The sequence below is a fragment of the Sphaeramia orbicularis genome, chromosome 10 (assembly GCF_902148855.1).
Source record: "Sphaeramia orbicularis chromosome 10, fSphaOr1.1, whole genome shotgun sequence".
NCBI classification, from domain to species: Eukaryota; Metazoa; Chordata; class Actinopteri; order Kurtiformes; family Apogonidae; genus Sphaeramia; species Sphaeramia orbicularis.
This window is the reverse complement of record NC_043966.1, coordinates 24,852,628-24,875,887: the sequence shown is the minus strand read 5'-3', so window position 1 is coordinate 24,875,887 and position 23,260 is coordinate 24,852,628. Positions and strand designations below refer to the sequence as shown.

At 38.6% G+C, this 23,260-nt stretch overlaps 3 protein-coding genes and 1 long non-coding RNA gene across 5 annotated transcripts in view; 3 read left to right on the top strand and 1 right to left on the bottom strand.

Moving 5' to 3' along the window:
• Positions 1-2,963: 2,963 nt before the first annotated feature.
• LOC115427003 (uncharacterized) lies at positions 2,964-12,829 on the top strand. 2 transcript variants are annotated; one of them, XM_030145333.1, is made up of 8 exons: positions 2,964-3,135; positions 3,395-3,555; positions 3,721-5,313; positions 7,937-7,965; positions 8,519-8,647; positions 9,615-9,681; positions 9,776-9,883; positions 10,299-12,829. In XM_030145333.1, the coding sequence occupies exons 3-8, from the start codon at positions 4,954-4,956 to the stop codon at positions 10,947-10,949; spliced, it is 1,344 nt and encodes a 447-aa protein (XP_030001193.1). In that variant the 5' UTR covers positions 2,964-3,135; positions 3,395-3,555; positions 3,721-4,953; the 3' UTR covers positions 10,950-12,829. The 2 variants fall into 2 exon arrangements, with proteins under 2 accessions (XP_030001193.1, XP_030001192.1); XM_030145332.1 differs by lacking the exon at positions 2,964-3,135 and having other exon boundaries at positions 3,317-3,555.
• Positions 3,189-3,422, bottom strand: LOC115427004 (uncharacterized). The gene is made up of 2 exons (XR_003936420.1): positions 3,359-3,422; positions 3,189-3,318 (listed from the first exon to the last, which is right to left on the bottom strand). It is a non-coding gene; the product is annotated as an uncharacterized LOC115427004 (long non-coding RNA).
• A 3,190-nt stretch (positions 12,830-16,019) lies between the features above and the next one.
• On the top strand, positions 16,020-21,194 carry rom1b (retinal outer segment membrane protein 1b). The gene is made up of 5 exons (XM_030145749.1): positions 16,020-16,841; positions 17,962-18,204; positions 18,546-18,733; positions 19,334-19,580; positions 20,380-21,194. The coding sequence occupies exons 1-5, from the start codon at positions 16,692-16,694 to the stop codon at positions 20,638-20,640; spliced, it is 1,089 nt and encodes a 362-aa protein (XP_030001609.1). The 5' UTR covers positions 16,020-16,691; the 3' UTR covers positions 20,641-21,194.
• A 522-nt stretch (positions 21,195-21,716) lies between these two features.
• ccdc88b (coiled-coil domain containing 88B) overlaps positions 21,717-23,260 on the top strand; it is a 64,696-nt gene continuing 63,152 nt past the window's right edge. The window contains exon 1 of the mRNA XM_030145748.1: positions 21,717-22,608. Within this exon, the coding sequence (XP_030001608.1) occupies positions 22,549-22,608 (60 nt within the window). The 5' untranslated portion in view covers positions 21,717-22,548. The remainder of the gene's footprint in view (positions 22,609-23,260) is intronic.

The following is a 23,260-nucleotide window of genomic DNA, read 5'->3' as shown; positions in this document are numbered from 1 at the left end:
GTCTCATTCTGATCGATTAAAGAGATAGCAGCAGATCAAGATACGAGACTATTGTTTCAGCGTAAAGTCAGTTAACGCCCTTCAAAATTACAACCCTTATTATTCGAAATATAAATCTTGTTGATAAAACGAAATGTGCCAGTAAGTAGTTCTGTCTGTATAATAATCACTTCAGTTAAAATATACTTGCGGCCTCGTTATGTGGTTTGGCAATTGCATCCGAGTCGACTTTTTTTTTTTTTTTTTTTTAAACGGACGTTCTGACTGAGAATAAAGATACGCACGCAAACGCGTCGTTCAAATCGACCAATAGCCGACATTTGCAGGCTACTACGTCACAGCTCCCGTATAGAGCCAACTTCCGTTACGCATAACATACAAAACAACTGATTTAACGGAGTATGAAATCGAAATTCCACGTTTTATATTCATGAGACACTATAATGGTTATTGCCAGTCTAACAACGACTGTTACATAAACAGTTCTACGACGAAAGGTCCTTCGTACACGTATAACTCACTTGGCCTATCGTATATGCGGCCAAAACAACTGCTTTCGACAATTTGTATATAAAAAGCTTACCAACAAAAACGCCGGCACTTAAAAACAACAAGTAAAATAGTAGTCGTTTTACAACGTTAATCTAATCGCTTGCCTTCGACATATGGTTATATCTAAATAAGCTTGAAATAAACCGAGCAACGAAACATACATAATGTATTAAACCGACGAATATCAAGGTAGATCTACAATTCTTCTGAGTTAAGAATCGAAACCCAATATAAATAAAAACAGAAAACAAGGTCGATATAACCTGCGAAGTCTCATCTACCGTCGAAATCGCGTCAGTGCAGTGTGAAGTGAAATGGCGTCTCAGTCGGTATTTATGTTCTGGTGATTAGGTTAAGGCGGAGACACAGTATTCTTCCGACGACAAAAATAGGACTATATTAAAAGACACCAGTTTACAGTTGTTGAATGTGAATATAAAATCTAATCTGAAATTAACGGTTAACAAAGGGTTCACATATTTGATTTTAGATAATAAAATACTGTTTCATACGGTATGATACTCAGAAGTGTTATTCATGTGTGAGGTTCTTCGTCAGACAATTGCGCAGGGGTGTTATTGTTATAGCATGAGTCGAAACTACTATTTGGTTTATATTCATATCGTTAAATAAGCAAGGTAACATATAAAGGCTAATGACAACTAACAACGGCCTGTGGTCATTTCAGCTTACGTCACATAAAGGAAATCGCTGCAATGCGCGGATTGGATCTTTGCTGTGTACAAGAAGGTCTCACAAACCGGATCAAACCAGTAATGTGTGGCGTTTGACTTGTCGGGTCTATCCTTTCTATTTACTGCAATGATATGCTGTTTGTGATCGACTAACAAAAGAAACAGCCAACTCATCTCCTTTTTTACTTTAAATGGCCTGATTTCAGTAGTCTGTTGTATAGAAAATTTATCAAACGTCACCTTTAAACGATGCGTTTACTGTATTTCCGAATTATTGTAGTAGCTTAGATACAGTCTTCTTAATATCATCCTCATTTTATGTATCTGGGATAAACTGAGTATCATGAGTATGGTGTTGATTCGAGAAAGCAGATGGATAAAACGAGAAGTTTCCAGAAAAATCTAGAGCTTGGAGGTGTTGGAACTGTGACTGTGGAAATTACCAAGAGTGGGTGCCAAAGTGGTAGTTCCCTTTGTCGATCAGCAGAGGGAGAAGTGAAATAACATGCTCTCTGTCACGTCTCCTGTGTTTTCATCTGCAGGGCTTGTGTGTTTTTTTAAACATTGATTATGTGTACTGGACATGTTTGGGCAAACTCCCTTATGCAACAGTTCTCAATACAATGCTGGATTGATCACATCTGGGTGTGGGAAGTTGCCCTCTGGGTTTCTGTTTCTGCTCCACCCAACTTCAATGCATTGATCTGTGCATTAGAAAGGATATAGTCACTGCCACTCACTTATAGAAAATATACCTTTCATATTCTAATCAAACCAGATAAGATGTTTATCCCTCAGGATGATCAAAACATGGGTGTTATTCTGTCTGAAAGGAGCAGCCCTGCCATTGAGTCACTCATTAGTTGTGAATGGTTTTTATTGGGCTGTGGGAGCTTGTAGAAAATGTCAGCACAGGGGTTCTGATATGTTTGATGGCTTTAAACCACTATACAATTGTGCAAAAAAGTTTTGAATACCCCATGCTTTTGCGTTATATTGAATTATGAATCACTCTTTAGTCTCCAAGTGCAATTTCTTTCCTGTGCAAGAACATGCCAAACAGGATTGGAGGTCTACTGCATACTAATGATGGACCACTAAATATTAATTTGATGATGTGATGATTTATTAATTTTTTTTGTTCAGGTTTGAACACATTCTCTGTTCTTTGTCAACTTTGTTGATACCAACAATGTTGAGAACTGTCATGTTGAAACTATGAAGAATTTAGTCTTATTTTTTGCTGTCAACAATAAATGGGAAAAAAAGTGAATTTCCATTTGTTTATGTCTGTCTGACAGAGCCAAACCCTTTGAAGCACAAAAAAGGTTTTTCCACAAATATTTAATTGTATTTGAGATTGAGTTATATTTTAAGAGTGTCTGAAAACTTTTTTCCACTACTGTATTATATAACTCACCCCTATCACACATATTTATATTCATATTCATTCACATTCATTACATAGGCTTCATTAGCAGTAGGCAAATTCTTACAATCAATGTGGCAACTATGTGGGTTTGTGAGGTTTAAATGCATAACATTGCCACACTCGTGGGAAAATCCCATCTCAGTGAGTTCCATCTAGGTTTCATTAACTTTGTTATAGATCCTGTTCCATGGGGTTTTGTTCGATTGTCTGATTTTTTAAGGACAAAGGTCTCGATCTCTCAGCTCGGTCAATGAGCACTCAGCTGTTACATCAGGCGTGATATGAAAACAGGCATTCATCCAGGACTTAATACATTCCTGTTCAGAAGCTGTTACTGCATTATTCTGCAGACAGACACAGAGGGAGACATGCTTACTATTATGGCTATATGCACAAACCATCCAACAACGGGACACTTTCATGAATCCACAAGTTTGCGGTGTTGTCTGCACTGTTGTAAGGAATTTTTTTTAAGGATTTAAATTCTTTTTCTAGTCTAGATTATTTTTAATGTAACTTTATTTTGATTTATTTTTTTTAGTTATTTTGGGTCTAAATGCCCCTCAAAAGTGAATAAGTCTGCAGATATTGATAAGCTCTAAGTTTACAGAGAAACAGATTGTTGGATACACATTAGAGCTGCCAAGAAGAGGAAAACAGCTCAGAACCAAGACGGAACATCAGTATCCTCTCTTATATTTTCAACCCACATCAGGACGGCATTGTCAGCCTACTCCCAGATAAAAGACAGGTGATGGAGAAGTTTTTCAAGCCTGTTCACAACCCTTCTGACCCTGACAAAATCAAGCCACAAAAGCACCACCACCACCACCACCATCATCGTCATCATCATCCACAGGACCAACAGTCACACAGGTAAGGTCTATCATTTCAGTCTGCAAGATTGAAGTCACTTTTGCCATTCAATTACATAGTAATTGTTTTTCATATCCAATTACTGTCATTATATAACCCTTGTGTGTGTGCATTAAAGTGGTTGAATATATTCCTTTGTCTATCACTGTTTTTCACTTTGTGTAGATACACAATGTTTGATGAGCCTGACAGAAATACAGATGAAAGTCATGATCGTCCACGCCATGATCAACACGTTCAGTATCACAATGATAAACTAAACTACAACGCGCACCATCATCGTCCAAAGCAGCATTGTAACCTTAGTGAGGAGGATGAGATACTTTATAATAACACACATGCACCGGTCACTTTCTCTAAGGCTTCATCCTCTTCCCTTTCTTCTTCCTCTTCTTCCTCGTCTTCTTCATCCTGGTACACAGAGTCAAGTGCAAATGACCCCTTCTCGCTCCGTCACGCTGAGCGACCACAGCATTCTTTGTCTTGCTCCAATATCCCAGATGTGCGCAGAGGTTTTCGTCTGGATGACAACACTGACCCCATTGTCTTTGCCACCATTAAACATGGAAGCAGTGGCAGTATTTGTAGTGAATTAATTGGGAGTTCAAAGAGGGAAAAGTGTATGGTATCTTCTCTTGACCGAGGTCACAGTCGAAGCGATGAAGGCTTTCTCCAGGGTGGTGACGGTGGACCTAGAGAAAAACCCAGGGCAACTAACAGTAACTATGGGCCACTGAATAAAACTGTTAGTTTGAACCGAAGTCTGGCTTTTAGTGAGGAGAATATTCTGCTAGGAGTCTCCAAAGGCCCCAAACGAGCAGTGTCCTCAGCCAGCTTCCCAGCAAGGGATCCTCAAGAACAAGGAGCCCCGCCCAGACATCCGTAAGGCTAAGTCGATGGAGGTGCTGTCACCTAGAGTTGCTGCAGGACAAAATCCCACTGGACAGAAGGCAAAAGAGATAAGTCCAGCTGAGATAGAGCGAGCCAGAGAAAATGTTGTTCAGGGAAAGTTGAAGTTTTCAGCCTTCCTGGATGAGATAACAAAACAGGTTATAAGTCCATCAGATCTTAACATTTGGGTGTGAATAAAATAATAAAATGTAGGGATGACCTCTGCTCCAGGCCAAACACCTGAACCAGTCAAGCCTCAGCTGCCACCCAAGAAACACAGAGAGAGCTCAGGAGAGGAGAAGGCACAACATCTGAAACCAGACTGTAAACAAGAGAAAGCGGCTCGCAGCAGCTCTCAGAAACACTCAGACTGTTCCAATCCTGACAAACTGATCTCATACGCTGCCAGGAACCACCACGGTAGCCCCCCCACCTCATCACCCCTCTCACAGTACCCATCATGGGAGTTTCATTAAAGATAGGAGGCCATCGCCCACTGGAGAGTCCATGTCAGAGGACCGATACGGAAGGTATGGGCCTCACCTCACTGATGGAACCAGCACCAGCCCTGAACTCATACAGCCCAAGCAACGCAACCACCGCAAACAGCAGCCCGCCCCCTCCCACAGCTCACACTCACACAACCAGTACTATGCCCAGCAGGTGCACCCAGGCTCTGGGCCCACAGGGACAGGCAACTCTGCGCTATCCTCAGCCCAGGCTGCAGGAGGAGGCCTCGGATCTGAGTCTTCATCCAGTAGATCGGATTCATCTAGGACCAGAGACACTCTATCCACGGAAACCAGTCATAGCTCAGAGCAGAGTGGGCGATATTCTCACCATGCAGGACACTCTGAGCAACACAGGGTGAGTTTACTTTTACACTGCATCTCATCTGACATTATAAAAAATCCACTGTTTTAAAGGCATTTCATGATCTTACTTTTATACAGTTAGACTGTCAAAGGCCTCAGTGGATAAATTATATAGACAAATATGTTCTATCCTTGCATATATATCTAAAGCAGCTGTCTACAGGATGTTACAAATGAAATATTTAAACAAAGTGGGAGTGACACTTTTATCAGGAAGACAATATTTATTGATTCAAGGAATGAGAAAGTGGACAAATCAAGCAAAAATATTAACAAACTGTCCACGATAAATGCTGAGACACTATTTCTGAGAACAAAATCAATTTAAATTCTGCTATCACTTCTATTTTGTACATGCTGCTTAGAAATAGATATGGAGTGTAAGATGAATCATGTTCTATGTAAAGTAAAACACATGAAAAGCACATAGGAGATTAGCACTGTACTGAAGGAATGAGCTATCTGCGTAGGGAACAAATGGGGTGTTGCTGCTCTCTTGCAGAGGCAGTCTGGCTGAGTCACAGGCTGTGTGGGATGTGTCAAACACTACGCATTGCATGCTGAGTCATACTTCAGCAATGCAGTAGATCCTCTGATGTTAGCTGAAACTTTGATCCATTTGACTCTGTCATTGGAATTGGAGTAGTTGTATCTTTAAAATACTCCACTACAAGTCAAAGTTTTGAATTCAAAAGTGCACTAAAGCAATATTAGGTCAGTATTTTCACAAAAAGTAACAAAGGTAGAAATTGTCACTGTGTAGTAAAATGGCCCTTGTTAGTGTTTAATATTAGTTCTGTGTTAATGTGTATGTTGTATTTTCGCGCTGCTGTCCATTGCTGAGCTCAATGGCTTTGACTTTACATGACTTCAATGACTTTACATACAGTCACAGAAAAAATTAATAGACCACCCTTGTTTTCTTCAATTTCTAGTTAATTTTAAATGCCTGGTACAACTAAAGGTACATTTGTTTGGACAAATATAATGATAACAACAAAAATAGCTCAAAAGAGTTTAATTTAAGAGCTGATATCTACCCATTTTCCATGTTTTTTTTTTAATTTTATTAATAACCAAAATCACTTAAGTTCTTACTTCAATATCTATGGCATTGTACTGCCAAAAGCAGTGCTTTTAGACATTCTGTGTTTTCTTTCTGTCTCTTTTAGTCACATGATGCACACGGAGTTAGTGCTTGATTGCATAACCATTGTTTTTGATGACTTTTCATGGTCTAATAATTTTTTCCGCGACTGTACATTTGGTAGTTTTATCTACAGTAATAGATGATATAAGATATATTTGCAGTGTTACTGTCCTTTGAGACAATGTAAGAAGTCTTACTTTTTATGCAGGCTTAAGTTATAATGCATTTCCCTGGTTTTTTAAAGAGTATGGAGGAGAATCTTCTCACATAAAAAATTAACACATCGAACAAGGAGGGATTTGAAATGCAAACTGAAAAGTAGCTAAACCAAATAGTAAAATAGTAAAACGTACTATATATGTTTGAAGTATAAAATAGTAATACTCATGAGCAAAAGTGCACTAGTGATGCTGTATGTTCTCTATTTATGACAAAGCAAATTTTCTGTGTTAACAAACAGCTCTGTGAAAAAATGTAAAAAATAGGTGGATTGAATAACATCTAATTTCACATTGTGCATGTAAAAATTTACTCAGGCTCACACTCTTAACACAACGTTACATAACACTGCTGGTTGTTCTGTGTGGCTACTGTGGGAGGTTTGGTCTACTGTGTCTCACTTATTTTCTCAGTGATATCACATGCACAGACACAAATATGCACAGAATATTCATACAAACAAACGCATCCAAAGGGGAAAATTGCATCTACAGTTTAGCGTCACAGTACCAATCAGTTTTATAGATTCCATTTCAGGAATCTGGTCTGCCATTACTCAGATGTTTATTTTATTAATCACATCCTCAGAAATGGACGATCACCCACGCAAGATGGTGTCGGCCTGGCAGTAATGTCTCTGTTCCTGTGTAGTTAAAGACAAAATGGAAAATTGAAACTTCTATGGCTATCATGTCTTTATCTTATTTCTTATTTATAATATCCTCTAAATCTGTGTGATTCCATGTTTGTCCATCAGGTTCAGTCTTTGACCTGTTCAGTATCTCCAACAGAACCATGAACTCAGCTTAATAGTTTTAACTCTGCAGTAGTTTTAATCATACTTAGCAAAGTCACCTCAAAGCATGACATCTTGGGTTCAAATACCAGCCAGAACAGATCCTTAATTTAATTTAATTCTCTGATTATTGGCAGAGAATAAATTTCCCTGAGGATAACTTAACTTAATTCCCAGTGAATGTTGTCTATAGTCAGAAATGCTTTTAATTGTTTTGGCTCTACTCCAGCTCTTTGGAATTCAAACACCCATATTTTAGTGTGATGTACAAAAGGAGCACATCTTTATTTTATTTTTCAGTGTGCAGGATTACAGTGGTACAGATAATGACTATATTCAGTGTCTAATCTATATGCATCGTCACTTATGTCATATCTATCATACATTACCTCATGTAAACCTATCTAACCTTGTTCAACCCACTTCGTCTCTCTCTTGTCATTTTTCTAGGGCTCACCATATGAAACTGAACATCTTCAGTGAGTAAATATCACCGTGTTTATCCACACCCTTCACATTTAACAACAGCTTTTACATTTCTCTCTGTCTCATCCTCCTCTCTGTCCCTGTCTCTACCAATCTTGCAATGGGTCAGTGGCTATCGATTGCACTAATGAGCATCCTCTCTCCCTCCAGTCTTGTTTTAATGGAAAGAGGTGTAGATATGGAAAGAAAAAGAGTAATTTATGGAACTCATTTATGCAACCATTTCTTTCCCATGCCACATGGGGAGAGGAGACAAATTAAAATATGGCTCTGACCTTAAAGTAACAATCCTTGTAGTGTAGTGTACATTTTTGTTCACATGCTTTATACATTGACATGTTGAGTTATGTAGTTGTTTGTGTAAAATAATATGTGCACAGTTGACTTATCCTGCTCAAAAGTAGATTTAAAAAAACATACAACAAATACAACAATTGTGACTCATGCTTGAAGACACAAACAGCACCCATGGAGGTCTGATTTCAGATTTATACTGTATTCGTACACATCAAGGCAATGTTTTGTGACATCATCTCATGTGTTTAGGGCACTGCAGGAAGAGAATGCAGATCTTCACCAGAACCTTCTACAGACAGTGGTTTGCATCGAAAGCCTGGAGGTGGAGTTACAGAGGACCAGGGACGAGCTCAATCATGTCAAAGACAAATACAAAAGGTTAAGGATCATTAACAGGAAAAAGCAGAGGCAATCTATATCCTATCACATGTTTACATTAACACATGCCACGGAATACACGAGACAGAGAGGACATCTCGTGCAGTACTTTGTTGCGGACCATTATCCTAAAGTGCCTTTGTATAAGTGCAGTGATGTATGCACATCCCTTGATGTCAGCACCACATCATCCACATCCCCACATGATCAATAAATATCCATTCATCCATCCAATGGCCTTTCACTCATGTTTTCTATAGGATAATTGATCAGTGGAACATACTGGATGAACAACAAAGGTGACACATGTTCACTGTGTTTTCCTGTTGTTGTTGCAATGGTCCTGGCAAACATACAGAAGCACTCAGGCCATCTGTCCTGTCCTTTCACACTCACATACAGAGTCTTCTTGTGACCTGGGCCCTGAATTTAACACCACACAACTGTGCCACCAAACAGGCACACATTCTTTAACCAACTGGACAGGATGGTCAATTCATTCTCCATTTTGTTGTCACACCATTTGGCCTCACAAACCACTGCAGCTAATCCATGCACAGAGATAATGACCTGATGATAGAGCTAAAGGCAGCTACCCTATCATTATAAGACTAAGACACAGCTGATATTTCTGTACCACTCTGGTCAGAAAATAAAGAAAATACCTGCTTCTTCTGGAAATACTAAAAGTTATTTAAAAATGGAGGTTTTGAATTATTCCTATAATTGAGTTGCGGGTTTACTTTTGTTATGGCATTTCTTTTATCTATTTTCTCAATAGTATAAATATAAGTTCAAAATTATGCAAGAATGCAGAGTTTTAGAACAATCAAAAAGCCATCACAGCATTTAAGGCATTCATAAACCTAGGGAAAACCCTGTAAAGTCATAAAGATTGTTTTTTGTTTATCATTGGTCTCACAGCAACGGACCAACAAAAAGTTTTTCATTTCTTTTTGTCTTGTAGTCTTCTTGAGACACACTCTGGGACCAAACAGGCCAATAACCTGTTGGGAGAACACCTGCACATAGCAGTGAGTAAAAATATTGATGGAAAGGTGACCTCTTAGTGGTACCCTGTTCATGCAAATATTGTTGTGATCTATGTGTTTCTATGTGTGTTTGCAGTCAGAGAGTCTGAGCAGTGAAAGGAAGTACATGCTGAATCGTGTGGCCCAACTGAGCTCAGAACTGGAGGACGCACGCAGGACTATCGCTGCCCTGCAGAACATTAATGTGAGAACACTGCCATCTACTGGACATCCATGCACACATTTATATACAGCTGGTATAAGAGTAACTGACAAAACCTCTGTTCAAACCTTTTAAAACTTAATTACATTGATTTATTTAAATTTTGGTATTTGATATTTAACTTTATAACACTACAGCCATCTTGATAAACTTGCACCTGTGTTTTAACTTGCTTTTTCTGCACATTGTCGTACTTCAAACCTGATTACAATTAAGGGAAGATGATGAAACACATTTCAGAATGGAATTTGTTTGTCTATGAGCATGTGTTCTCTAGTCCACCACCATCATATCTGTGTCATTGTGATTTAATTACCAGGATAATGCTCAAAATATGGAATTATGGGAGATTTGGAATGATTTGTAGTTAAAAAACTTTTTGATGTGTCAACTCTAGGTCCCGTGTTTGATAAAGGAGTTATTGGAGAAGCACTTCAATTCTGCTGAGGCCATACAGAAGTTTCTGATGACCTCCACTCCCTTCGGCCATTCTGCTGCTTCTCTAAAAACAGAAAACCAATCGCACTATCCTCAAGTTGAAAAGGCCTCATGTGATTGGTTATCTAAAACAGAGGCTGGCCTGCAGCAAGTCACAGCCTTCACGCCGTTTAAACAGGGGGTGCCTACAACAGAAATTGAAAGCCATATTTCAGACCAGCGTGACTCCACTCACAGCCCACCACTCTCTGTAGCTGACATCAGCACTGCAATCTATAAGAAAATGGCTGCCAGTTATGCTGTGCGACCACAGCCTCTCTATCCTCCAGGCCAACAGCAGCCCTCTGTTGTCACTAACCTAGCTGATACTCCACCTTCAAACCTCCAGCAGGACCATGTGGGTGCTGACAGCTGGGGCAGGAAGGGCGGGGTGGAGTCATTGCTTTTGGAGCAGGACGTTGTGGATGTGACCTCCATGTCAGCCCAGCAGATCCTTAATGATTTCATGCAGCAGCTGCAGACTCATAAGGAGGCTGGTGGAGAGACGCAGCAGCAAGGAGGGCAGGAGTGGGTGGGTGGAATAGAACAAACAAGCAGAGTGGCAGACTGAAAATACCATCCAACAGCAGGGCAGGATGAATGTATATTCTCTGACCAGTTATTCATTTATTTATTAGTTCATCTAATTTCTATCAGAAGGAAACACTTTTGTTCCTGTGAATAACAAATGATATATCTGTCTGTAATGTGTATTTTAGATCATCCATTCCCAAAGATTTTATTGGGTTGCCAAATAAAGTTGCATTTCAAGCCATCAATATATTTGTCAACAAAAACTGTAATTTTGATAGTGTTTGTAAAGTTATGATGATCATATATAAGGTTGCTGGTGTGAAAGGCCAGCGTACATTCTGCTTGTTTTGTCAGTGCAAGAAAAGAAATCTAAACTTAATGCAGTAATTTTGTGTGATTTTTATGATACTTAAACACAGTTATATAGAAGGAGAAAAGGAGAAAAACAGTCAACTCAATCAACTTATGGAACAACTTGGTAAACAGTGTTTTGGGTTGCCTATGTTAAAAAGGATTTCAAAAAGATATACAACTATCTTAAACCATGGTGGAAAATGATATTCTGTACATGATAGATAACTGGAGGTACATCATTTTCTATGTAAGCAAATTTAACTATGATAATTGAATAAGAGAAATAGCAATTACATAAATTTTCTATTAACAGGCAATAAAAGAGAAGATCTGTAGCACACTCTTTTATAAAATGTTGGTTTTGTCATGTCTTTCCATTTTAGTAGCTTTGTGTCAGTTACTATTTGCTCCCTGTTATTGTCTCATTTCCTCTGAAAGTAACATTGAGCAAGATTAATACATGAAGTGACACAGGTGACCATGACATTTAAGGTCACCACTGTCACTACTGTCAAGCGTGAGCAGCAAAAAATGGCCTTAGTGCTCTGATTGCTCATAGGTAGAATAAAGAAAAATGATAAAAGCGAAAATCTACCATTTTCTATGGTCATAAATGTGTCAAGTTAATGGATAAAAATCACCTTTAAAAAAAGTCTTTTTGCCGTTTATACAGAACAGCAAGGCCTTTTTAGATTACATAAGCTCCTGCTTTCTAGTGATCAACATCTCCAGCTGACTGATTATACCTAGAATACAGTTCTAGTCAAGTATGATCAGAAGACAGCAAAGGCTTCTGGTCAACAGGAGCTAAAATAAGTCTGTAGTATTATATTGCACACGATGCAACTGTAGCCTGCTCCTGTTATGATGTTTGCTTTACAGAGACCCTGAAGAATGGAACTTTTCTTGTCTACATGTATGAAGGACACTCCCTGCTTGTAAAACCCCTTTTTCACATACTTATAACTGAGGTCATAACGGTCAACTTTCAATTGCACTCTGTTGTTCTGTCAATGTCAGCATCAGTGAAGACATTTTTTTTCTTTCTTTTCACAGTTAGTAATCCAAAGAAAAGTACCTCTGATAAAAATTGTTTCCCTCCTGCCTTTTGTGTTTTTTGTTTGTACTGTACAGTTGTGAAAAGTGAGCCTTTGCCCTGCAAGAATTAGAGGCAGAAAATGAAAAATATATAGGTCAACTTCATAAACTGATATAAAGACAAGATGACTTTTTTCTTTGTGTCACTGTTAATTCATATTAACGTAGACCGTGTTGAGATAACATCACAGTTAGTATAATTAAAATTAATTAATTGGAACATCCATATTTTTGTGTAAATATTTAATGACTCAGTCTATTTATATTTAACACTGTGAAGACTCATGATGTTAAGTTACCCTCCCCAGATAGATTATGTGAAAGTTCACACAGTAGGCAGAAACACACATGTACTGTATTAAAAATGTACATTTAGGAGGTACAATCTTGTAATTATGTATATGTGTTATATTAAGATGAATGTTTGTGAATTGATGTCTAAATAAAATCATAATAAAATGCAAACAATGTTAAAGTAATTCATTCATTTCAGGTTATATGAATTCCATGAATGTTGTCTGAAGGTTGTGTTACATGTACTTTAGTTTAGTTAATAAACATGTAGTTTTGCTCCTGTCAAAGCATTAAAATCAGCAAATTTTTCACTTGATTAGTGCACCTTCAGAGAGTACACAGTACAGCAGTACTTGTAGCAGTTTAACAGCTTACGTTCCAAGATGTATTAAATATGTAATTTTAAACATGTAAATAAGAAAATGCATTTCAATTTCAGCACAGCACAGCTGATGTTCAACAGGTAATAGAGAGTATATGGTTCATCTACAGCATGGGTGTCAAACAGACGGCCCACAGGCCAAAACAAGCTAGCCAAAGGGTCCAATCTGGCCCATGGGATGAATTTGTGAAATGCAAAAATTATACTGAAGATATTAACAATAATTTCAGTTCAGGTTCCACATTCAGCCCAATTCAATCTCCAGTGGGTCAGACCAGTAAAATATCATCATAATAAACTACAAATACTGACAACTACGAAATTTTCTCTTTATTTTAGTGTATTACTGTGAAATTACACAAAAAATTGACATTTACAAACTATCCTTCAACAAAAATGTAAATAACCTGAACAAATATGAACAACCTGAAATTTCTGAAGAGAAGTAAGTGTAATTTTATAAATATTCAGCCTCTTCGATGTGTTGTGTATTTGTAGATCCACTGTCATATATAAGTTGTAATGCACATAAATGAGAAGCTGAAATACAATATAGGTAAAATTCCACTTATTTTTCTCCGTAGTTTGTAAATGGAAACATTCAGTAATTTTACTTTTGTGCAATAAAATGAAGAGAAAAAGTTGGAGAGGACGTTATTTGCATGCTTTTGTATTATTGTTTTACTGGTCCAGCCCACTTGAGATCACAATGGACTGAATGTGGCCACTGAACTAAAATGAGTTTGACACCCCCTGATTTACAGACAAAGCAAAGCTGAATTGCTAAATGCTAAACTGTTGAGGGATTCCAAATACTTGATATGTTACAGACACTACCCAAAATGTAATATTTGTCCAGACTGTGAAAAATATGACATGCTGCAGGATCTTGATAATCAGTAAGAACGATCTTCTGGGGTTATTGAATAGTCAAAACCAATTTCACAAGCGAACAGCTTTAATCCTTGTGTTATTCTAATGGAAACTTCTCAAGCCATCTTATTATTTAAAGACCTGCCTAGAGACTACAGAATGATGTCATAGAAAAGGCATGAACAACGGACAATTTTGAGCAATGTGGGTAAAATAATGATGTTCATCAGTGGTGTTGCAAGAAGTAATAAGTGAGACTGGCCTCATCCTAACTATAGCTATGACTCAAGCTGTCATACCTACTCATTATACCAGTTTAATCCTATTGAACCTACCCCACCAACCTCCCTCACTACTGCACTGTATTATAATCCTCTGCAAGAATATCTCTCCTCTCACTGTACTACTTTCACTTCAGATAAACACAGATGGGCACCAACTCCTACACACGAAGGCAAGCATTAATTAGTCAGTATCTAAGCTGTAATAATAAAAATAACCATCAAAGATTCATTTCATATAAACAACAAACCAAGGTGAATCATTTACAGTAATATGTGAGATTATTAGTCTGCAATATTCATACTGTGATAAAGGTAAAGCTCTGTGAAAACAAGCTATGAGTCAGTTATGTTCATCTTAAACTGAGGTGTGAAAGTAGGTGAAAAGTAGGTTTTAATGTGTATAACAGTGAAAACACCTGCTTGAATGGTAGCACATGTTTAAGGTCAAACTCTGGACATTTTCAGTGTTTCAGTGTGCTTTTCTTTTTCTGGAGTTATTATGATTTTTCATTTTTATTAGTTTGATTTCAGTTTAGTTTTTAGAATTTTAATTTTGTTTTTATTTTTATTTTGAAGAACTGACTCATTTAGTTTAGTTTTTATTTAGATGAATAAAACCTGATTATGGAACAGATTGAAGATGGAGATTAAAGAATGTCTGAACATGAGCCAATTTAAAAAGAGACAATAAAGAGATAGTTAATACACATTATAAAACTGTAGAAGGTGTCTGAATAAAACCAGATGTTTACTGTGTTTTTATTTTGTCTGTTGGTTTGTTTGTTTTATTTTGTTTTTGGTTGTTGAAGTTTTTTTGGTTCACTTTATTTAAGTATTTATTTTGTTGTTTATTCATTTTGTGTTGTCTTCAAGGATGTGTGTGTTTATTAATTTTCTTGTATGTTTGTATAAGTATGTTTCTCTTGTATGTTTGTGTGCGTGTGTGTGTGTGTGTGCGTGTGTGTGTGTAGGTGTGTGTGTGTGTGTGTGTGTGTGTGCATGTGTAGTTTTGTGAAAATTACTATCATGGTTAACAATTTACAAAAGGATCCAAGGGAATTGATTTTCTTACAGCCTTGTGTTGATAGGAAGATAAATGATTGACTGTTGTGTGGATGGAAAAGGGGTGGAATTAGACGAGTTTACACTTCTTCCCATTCCTTTTCAAATCTGTGAATGAAGTCATTGTATTTTGTTAGAAGTTTTCATGTTCTCTTGAAATCTGTTTTATTTCTAGCCACTAAATTAGGATTATTTTGTTTGCTTTTGTGGCATATTCAAAATAAATTGAACAATGTTCCACATGTCATGAAGGGTCCCATACTGTGCTGTCGTTTTAACCTAAACACTAATACTGGGTAAATAAAAAAATGAAGACAACCTTTAATTTGACCTGCAATGTTAAGTTCGTGCTTCGTTGTTCATCATAGGTTTTGTTTAGCTTTTGTGTTGTTTTTTTGTCGTGTTTGTTCACTACTAACCTTGTTTTTGTTTTTTACTTGTTCACCAATAATTACTCTGTCCGTCTGTCCTCTTACTGTCTTCATCAGGTCATAATAAACATAATAAGTTATGCAGACCAACTTTTTAAGTCTCAGTTCCTGTTTCTATCTCCCTATCAGGTTGTGTCTCTGAGGCGTCCATTGGGCCTGTGCTGATGGGACTCAGGTAAGTCCACCTGTCGTTGTAGTCCAATCTTCTCCTACATGGACCCGCCCAGATGTCTATCAGAACAAGTTTGCTGATCAGACACTGGCCTGCTTTCCCATTGGCCCTTGGACATTAATAGGATCCCAGAGACTCTCCTGGAGGGATTACGGCTCCAAACTCTCGACTTTGGCCAGTCTCTGTGTCCTCCAACCATGGATACAGCGGTTTAGGGGGGCCGCACATGCATAGAGCCAGAGGGGCACCATCAAAAGACAACAACACGTCAAGAGGAAGAAATCATTGGTATCAACTTGAAGGGGGGGCTACGGTGGTCTGATCTGTCTCTTGAGGGGAAAACCTGTCATCTGTTCAGAAAAAGGAATACTTCTTGTCTTCAGTGTTTATTAATCAACATTTTTGACTTTTTTTCAAAGTTTTCCTGCATCATATTGGATTATATTTATCTCTTTTTGGGACAATTTCAACACCAAAGTGAAAGCTTTTGGATTATCCTCTGAGGTCGCCTCTGCCCTCTATCATCTAAAGGATCTACCTACTTATCCCCTCCACCTGGAACAACTTAGATGAGCTCAACCTGCTAATAACCAAGCAAACAAGAGCCACAAGGCCTGAATTGATCACAATATTCTTGCAGCGCAAACTATTCAGGACCACCCTCTGTTAATGTCACTCGGGGTTGTTTATTTTACAAGAAGCTGTCAACCTTGGATGAACTCGTTGTTTTTGAACTGAATTCACTCTACTCCCTCCTGTTGGTCTAATTTCCCACTCAGCTGCGTCTGTGTTTTTTCTGTTTGGATTGGTTGGTGCTTGACTGTGAGCCATGGTGCTGTTGAAGATGAAGTTCACCCAGCAGAGGCGGGTGCGCCTGGCTCAGGGCCTATGGTTGCTCTCCTGGCTGGCAGTGATGTGTGGGGCCTTCATCTTTTGTCTGGGGGTTTACATTAAGATTGAGCTGCTCCGTAGGGCCGAGGTAGAGGCCGAACGAAACACACACACACATGCATACACACTTTAAAGCAGTGTCTACCAAAAGCAGAAGGTCGAATAGGGTTCAGATCTAAAAACTCTGGCATGAATTAATTCAAAGTTACTCAAACATTTGTTTATATGCTCAGAGCCTTTTTCCTTTGCTCAGGACTGTTTGCTGAGTGTACTGAGCCGGTGCTTATCAGTGACTTTTCTTTATTTAAGCTCAACATTTTAATCCACGAATACAAACAGACAACACACTATATACTATTATTACAAACACAGACACATCCCTTGCTGTAAAGTCATGGCAGATGCAGAATGTTAATCTGCTTTTAGAAAAATCAACACGTCTCTCCTTCACAATCAATCAGGACTACACTGTGCTTATCGAATTTGGGTAATGTGAGGATGCAGGTGAAGGTGATGACCTCTACAAGTTATGCACATTTGTTAAAGTCTACTAGTCATTAAGCTCAATTGATCATTGATTGATGTAGATGCTGATATCCAGTAGACCACACAGGAAAGCTGCAGGCTACGAGTGCCTGCGTTGAGATATTTATCGATTTCCAATGAACCAGATTTCATAATCTATTAGTTGCACTGCAAAGAGTAATTGAGTGAGCAGGCAACCCAGAGGTGGCTCTAAATCTGAAAAATAACAATGTATATGAGCTGTTGTTACTATCAGAAAATGTTTGGGTAGTTATAGATCTTATAGTTTGAATAGAAAACAGAAAATGTTTAAAATCACTTGCTCTGGTAGTGTTTATTCTATAGGAAAATGTCCCTGAATGAATGCACTTTACCTGTTATTAAAATAATTGAGGCAGTTTACACACTATACGATAAGATCTAAACGATGACTGATGATGCACTCAGTAAATAGTTCGCTTTTGCTGAAACCTGAGAATTAATTTTTATTATTATTATTATTATTTTCATTTTGTGGTGGCATTTAGCATATTAGGTGCTGATTTAATCCCTTTGCCAGTGTATGACTAATTAATGCAGGATCATTACCTGCTGAAGTGGGTAGAGGAAATGACAATGTGAACTGCAATAAGCTGCTGCTCATACTCAGCTCTTGTCTTTGATTCTTGTCTTCCCCTCTTGAGGTGATGGACAACACAGAGATTCATGTGGTGCCCAACATCCTGATGATGGTGGGTCTGGCCTCCATCGGCACTAACTGGGTCGCCACCCGTGTGTGTCAAGACTCCCTGGACGCTAGTCGATTCCCCCGCTGGAAAGTGCTCCTGCTGGGCTGGTTTGCTGTAGCTGCACTGCTCTGTTGTCTGCTTATAGCTGTTGTGGTGCTCAGCTATGCCCTGCAGGGACGCTTGGAGGAATCCCTGAAGGTGGGGTCACTAATGTTGGATTGGTAGAAATGAAAATGTGCAGACATATCAGTGGTTGAGCTCTCAGTTAAACAGAGTTTCTTGCTGAGAGATGGAAGGCAGGCTTCCAGGAGTTAGGTCACAAGAAACTATCCCAGACTATTCCATATCTCTATACATTAGAAAAATGCCTGACTAATTAAAAAAAAGATTTATTTTAAGAGTAATTTTGGCCAGTATGGAGAATTTTATTAAAACTAAAACATCTGTCACATTGAGACTGAAACACAGAATAAAATAAATACATTGTGTTCTTGGTTTACAACAGCTAAAACATTGCTCATTTCTTTCTTTCACCTTAGGTCGGCCTGAGAAATGGTATTCGCTTCTACAAGGACACAGATGTACCCGGACGCTGTTTTCAGAAAGAAACCATTGATCGTCTGCAGATGGAGTTTCGCTGCTGCGGAAATACCAACTTCAAGGATTGGTTTGAAGTTCAGTGGGTCAGCAATAGATACCTGGACTTCACCTCCAAGGATGTCAAAGAGTGAGTGACCTACAATACAGCAATGAGGGAAATATGAGATGCAGAAGGGTGACACAATAAATTAGAAAGAGAGAACAAAGTGAGTCAACAGGACTGAAGTGGGTGGAAGTATCTGAACTTGAGAAAAGCAGGGAGAAGGATTAGATGGAGGTCGGAGTGAGTGGTGCATAATTGGGCTTCAGACTCAAAAAGGTCAAACAATATGCTCTAAAAGAAGATTTAAAGGACACTGGGAGGAAAAATGCAACTATATGGGAAGAGACTTGAAACTCCAGTGGATTCAAAATAGGTCTGACCTTTACTTTGTATGGCGTTGTTAAAAATGGATGGACAGACTTTTCACAAAGCAAACAGAGAAATGATGATCTAAGTGAAAATTAATCAGTAAACAGAAAGGTTATAACAATTCTTACTAATGTGACACATGTATTGAAGTTAAAAAGTTCAAAGCAACTCCCTTAGCTGGTTTTATTCAAAAATATCATAATTGTTTTATTATCTCTCCAATGTTCACTGCAAATAAAAAAACTCTTCTATCCCTGCTTTTACCTCTTGTCTACTAACTTGTAATCGTTCACTCCTTCTCTCACTGTCCTCCAGTCGTATTCGGAGTAACGTGGATGGCCGCTACCTGTTGGATGGTGTTCCTTTCAGCTGCTGTAACCCTGCCTCCCCACGCCCCTGCCTGCAGCGCCACCTGACCGATAACAGCGCCCACTACAACTATGAGTACCACTCAGAGGAACTCAACCTGTACAGCCGTGGCTGCAGGCAGGCTCTGATTGACTATTACATGGGCATCATGAATTCAACTGGCCCCGGTGTGCTGTCAGTTGTCCTGATACAGGTAAATTACCTGAAAAACGCACTTGTTATTCTGTAATGGGTCTGACGCTGAAATAAATAGGATTTCCCAAAGTTACCCTCACACCCAAGCAGAATTTAAACCCTACTTGCACATGATAACTAACACAACAAAACATTACTGACACCCAAAGATTGCTGTCTTTTTTAATCATTCTTTGAAATAATCACTGTCTCTTCAACTTGTTCCAGGACATTCACATATTTAAAATCATTTCAAGAACTATTCTATGTGTCTAAATGCATTGGTTCTGCAGGGTGTCTTTTTCTTGACCGGTATATATCGATTAAATATAGATGCTCTGTGTAGAGTATGGGTTAAGGCCTCAAGCTGAGCACTAAATAGAGACATGAAAGCGAGGAGCTCCACAGGATGCAGCTGAAAATATAAAACATTGACTGGTTTCAGACTAACTGCACCACCTCTGAACTGCAGCAACGTTAACTCTTTTTTGGTTTAGCTTCAGAAGTCACAGTACATGTTAAATGTTTTACATACTGAATCAAACTTTATCACCATCATGCTGACTTTTGACATCTTTGAACTTGAACATAAAAATGCCTCAGCCTTTCTCATAAGAAATCAGCCTAACAGTACAGCTGAAACTACCCATATGCAACTTTATCTTCTAGAAATTACAAATACATATTCATAATATTGGTGCAAATATATGACATGATAGATTTTGCTCTTCTTATGCAGACACACCTAACTCTTGTCCAACTGACTTTTCTTTGACATTACATGCTGACACTGTTTTTGATCGCACCTCTCTGTGCAGGTATCAGTGCTTGTGAGTCTGCGGTACCTGCAAACAGCAGTAGAAGCAGCCATGGCTTCGGAGAATCCAGAAGATGACACTGATGGTTATCTCCTGGAGAAGGGTGTGAAGGAAACCATTGAGGACCTCAAAACCAATGTCCTCAACTTGCTAAAGCTTGCACAAGTTGACGCCACCCCTGCTGAAGAAGCCCCTGAGGCAGAAGCTGAGAAGGCTGATAACACCACCGAGAAGGCTGCCACCCCTACCCCTGCCAGTTAGAGGGGAAATAAATGAATACATATAAGTAAAGGAAGAAGGGATGCTGGGGGGATGTGTCTGAGGTTTCTTGGTTGTGTGAGTTGGCTGGTGGTGGGATAGAACACCTGTTGGGTTTGACATGTTAGGCTTGATTTACGCTCCACCAATGCAGCAGCCACAGCTCCCTTGCACATGGCCAAAACAAGGCAACACATAGGGAATCTTATCAAGCCCTGCACAGACACCAAAACAAACATCTCCTCTGTGCAGGTCCTCATGAATGTGTAAACATCTGTTGAGGAGATGTGTAGTGTGTTTTGTTGTAACTAGAGGAGAGTACATTCGGCCTAAATGGGTGTAGAGTACACACTGAGACACATTTTCAACACTTTTTGACACTTTGACTCAAAATTGGCAAAGTCACAATGGCATGTTGCAAAAATTGGTCCTCTTCAACACTGTATTATTCATTTCACAGCTGTAGAGTTTGTACTAAACTGCAATGAAATGCTTAGGAACCTGTCGAAATGGCAACGCACATGAATTATAAATTAAAGGTAGAAGTTTTTAACTGCTTTGTAGTGTCGGCTTCCTTTTGTACATGAAATACAATAGAGAACTGAATAACTGAGAACGGGTTATCTGAGTTCAGCAAGGATAGCTGGATTAAGAGTGTGTGTTTGCGTGAGTGTGTGTTAGTGATGCCCTATATGAAGCTGTCATCTTGTCCATTCTGGCAGCTCTGAAACAATCTGATAATCCTGGTGTAGTTAATCCCAGAACTGCTGCACAAGCAGTATCAGCAAACACTGACAGCATACAGGAACGCACTCTGCCATACAGCCACTGCAAACTGTTGGGCATTAATTTCATAAAAAAATATACAGGTTTTACTTGCTGTTTGCTTTTGATCTGTTTTAGCTACAGGCCTATCCAATGTGCTCCCTGTTCTTGAATAAAACCCTATCACAGAATAATGCTAGTGAATGTTTTCTTTTACTTGTATTAAAGCATTAAAATATGCTGCCAGTGATTGAAGGATGACGTTTTATAGATATTTACCACATGTTGCAGAATTCAGTGAATATGAAATCCACAGATTTGCGTCTTTTGTCAAAATGAACAACTGTAATCTAATAATCCACATAATAATCAACAGAAGGTAAAATTAAGTATTGATTTTTTCGGTTAAAAATCACATCTCTGTTCGGTTCTTACTTGTGTTCTTTAAATGAAAGATATTTTGTTAGCTATAAATAATAATTTAATTTTCTATTTATCGCCACCAGAGGTCGCCCTTGAACAATGCTTAAATCTGGCTTCTTCATACGCCTGATAATAAAGACTTAAAAGCTTAAAAACTTAATTCTTTAGATGTTATTCAGTTTTGCTTGCTGGAAAACCCACTAAATTTATGCAGCAACATCTCTACAGATTTTCCTTGAGGTTCTGTGAGTCTGTTCACCCACAAGGAACATACAACATGGCACATGTTTGGGATTATGCAGCCCTACAAAAACAAAAGGTAAACATGTCTGTCATTGAAAGTATTAGAGTGTAAAACAATTTCACCACAAGGAAACAACACAATGGTATGATTCTGCAGTGGTGTGTAGTATCATCCCAACAGTATCTGGAAAGATCTGAGTTGAGCTGTTGTGGCTGCTGTGGGTGTGTGAAGATGACGCCTAAAAAAACGCAACATGTGCGTTTTGTAAATTCCGGTGTGGTTTTGCAAAGAAACGACGTGACACACAGTCAGAGAGGAAGAGACAACGAGGTGGAGGGAGGGGAAGGGCCTCAGAAATGTCAAACTGCTCCACTTGACGCAAGATGGATTCTCTGTTTGATTCATTACATACTTAGTGTTGATAATAGTTTTTTAATTAGCTGTCTGCGGCAGTATTTCACTGCTCTTGTGGCACAACAATGGACTCTAACATTATGGAGATAATAGAGGAATTCATGGAAAGTGCGTTGGTGCAATGGGTACGTCATTTATCATTTATCACTTTCAGTTGGAGAAAAGGTCATCATTTCTGGGGTAAAAAAAAAAAAAAACGAGAATATGAGCGTTTTGCTGAGACTATGTAGAAATCCTCTTTGGCTTGAGTCAAATTCTAAGGAAATTTTTACCTTATTTACAGTTATAAATACTTTATTTTATCTTTTCAACCAGCCTCTTCACCTATAGGTAGCTTACAGTTCAGCAAAAAATATATATCTAAGGCATCTAAGGATAAAATGGAATAAATAACAAAGCCAAGCCCATACACTGGCTTGTTGCTGTAGTTTGCAGCAACAAAAGCAGTCCACTTCTCCTTTTGTAGCTTCCCCAGTCTAATGACAAATACTTCCTGTCCTTGGGCTCCATCTGATATAGCCTAGAAAAAATACACAGTTATCTCCTGTGTGTTAAAGAGAATACAGTCTCACTATTATCAGTTGAGGATTTGTTAAGACTTGTCACAGACCGGATTTCCAGCTGGGTTTTCCACATGGGGACCCAATCAGCTCAAGGGGATTTTATTCCCTTCTGGTCAATGAGCAGTATTTATAATATAATGTGATACTGTTGTGAACCTGGAGGGGATTTTCTCTCTGCTGTTGCCCCTTGCCAAAGAGGGGGTTAGAAGGTCAG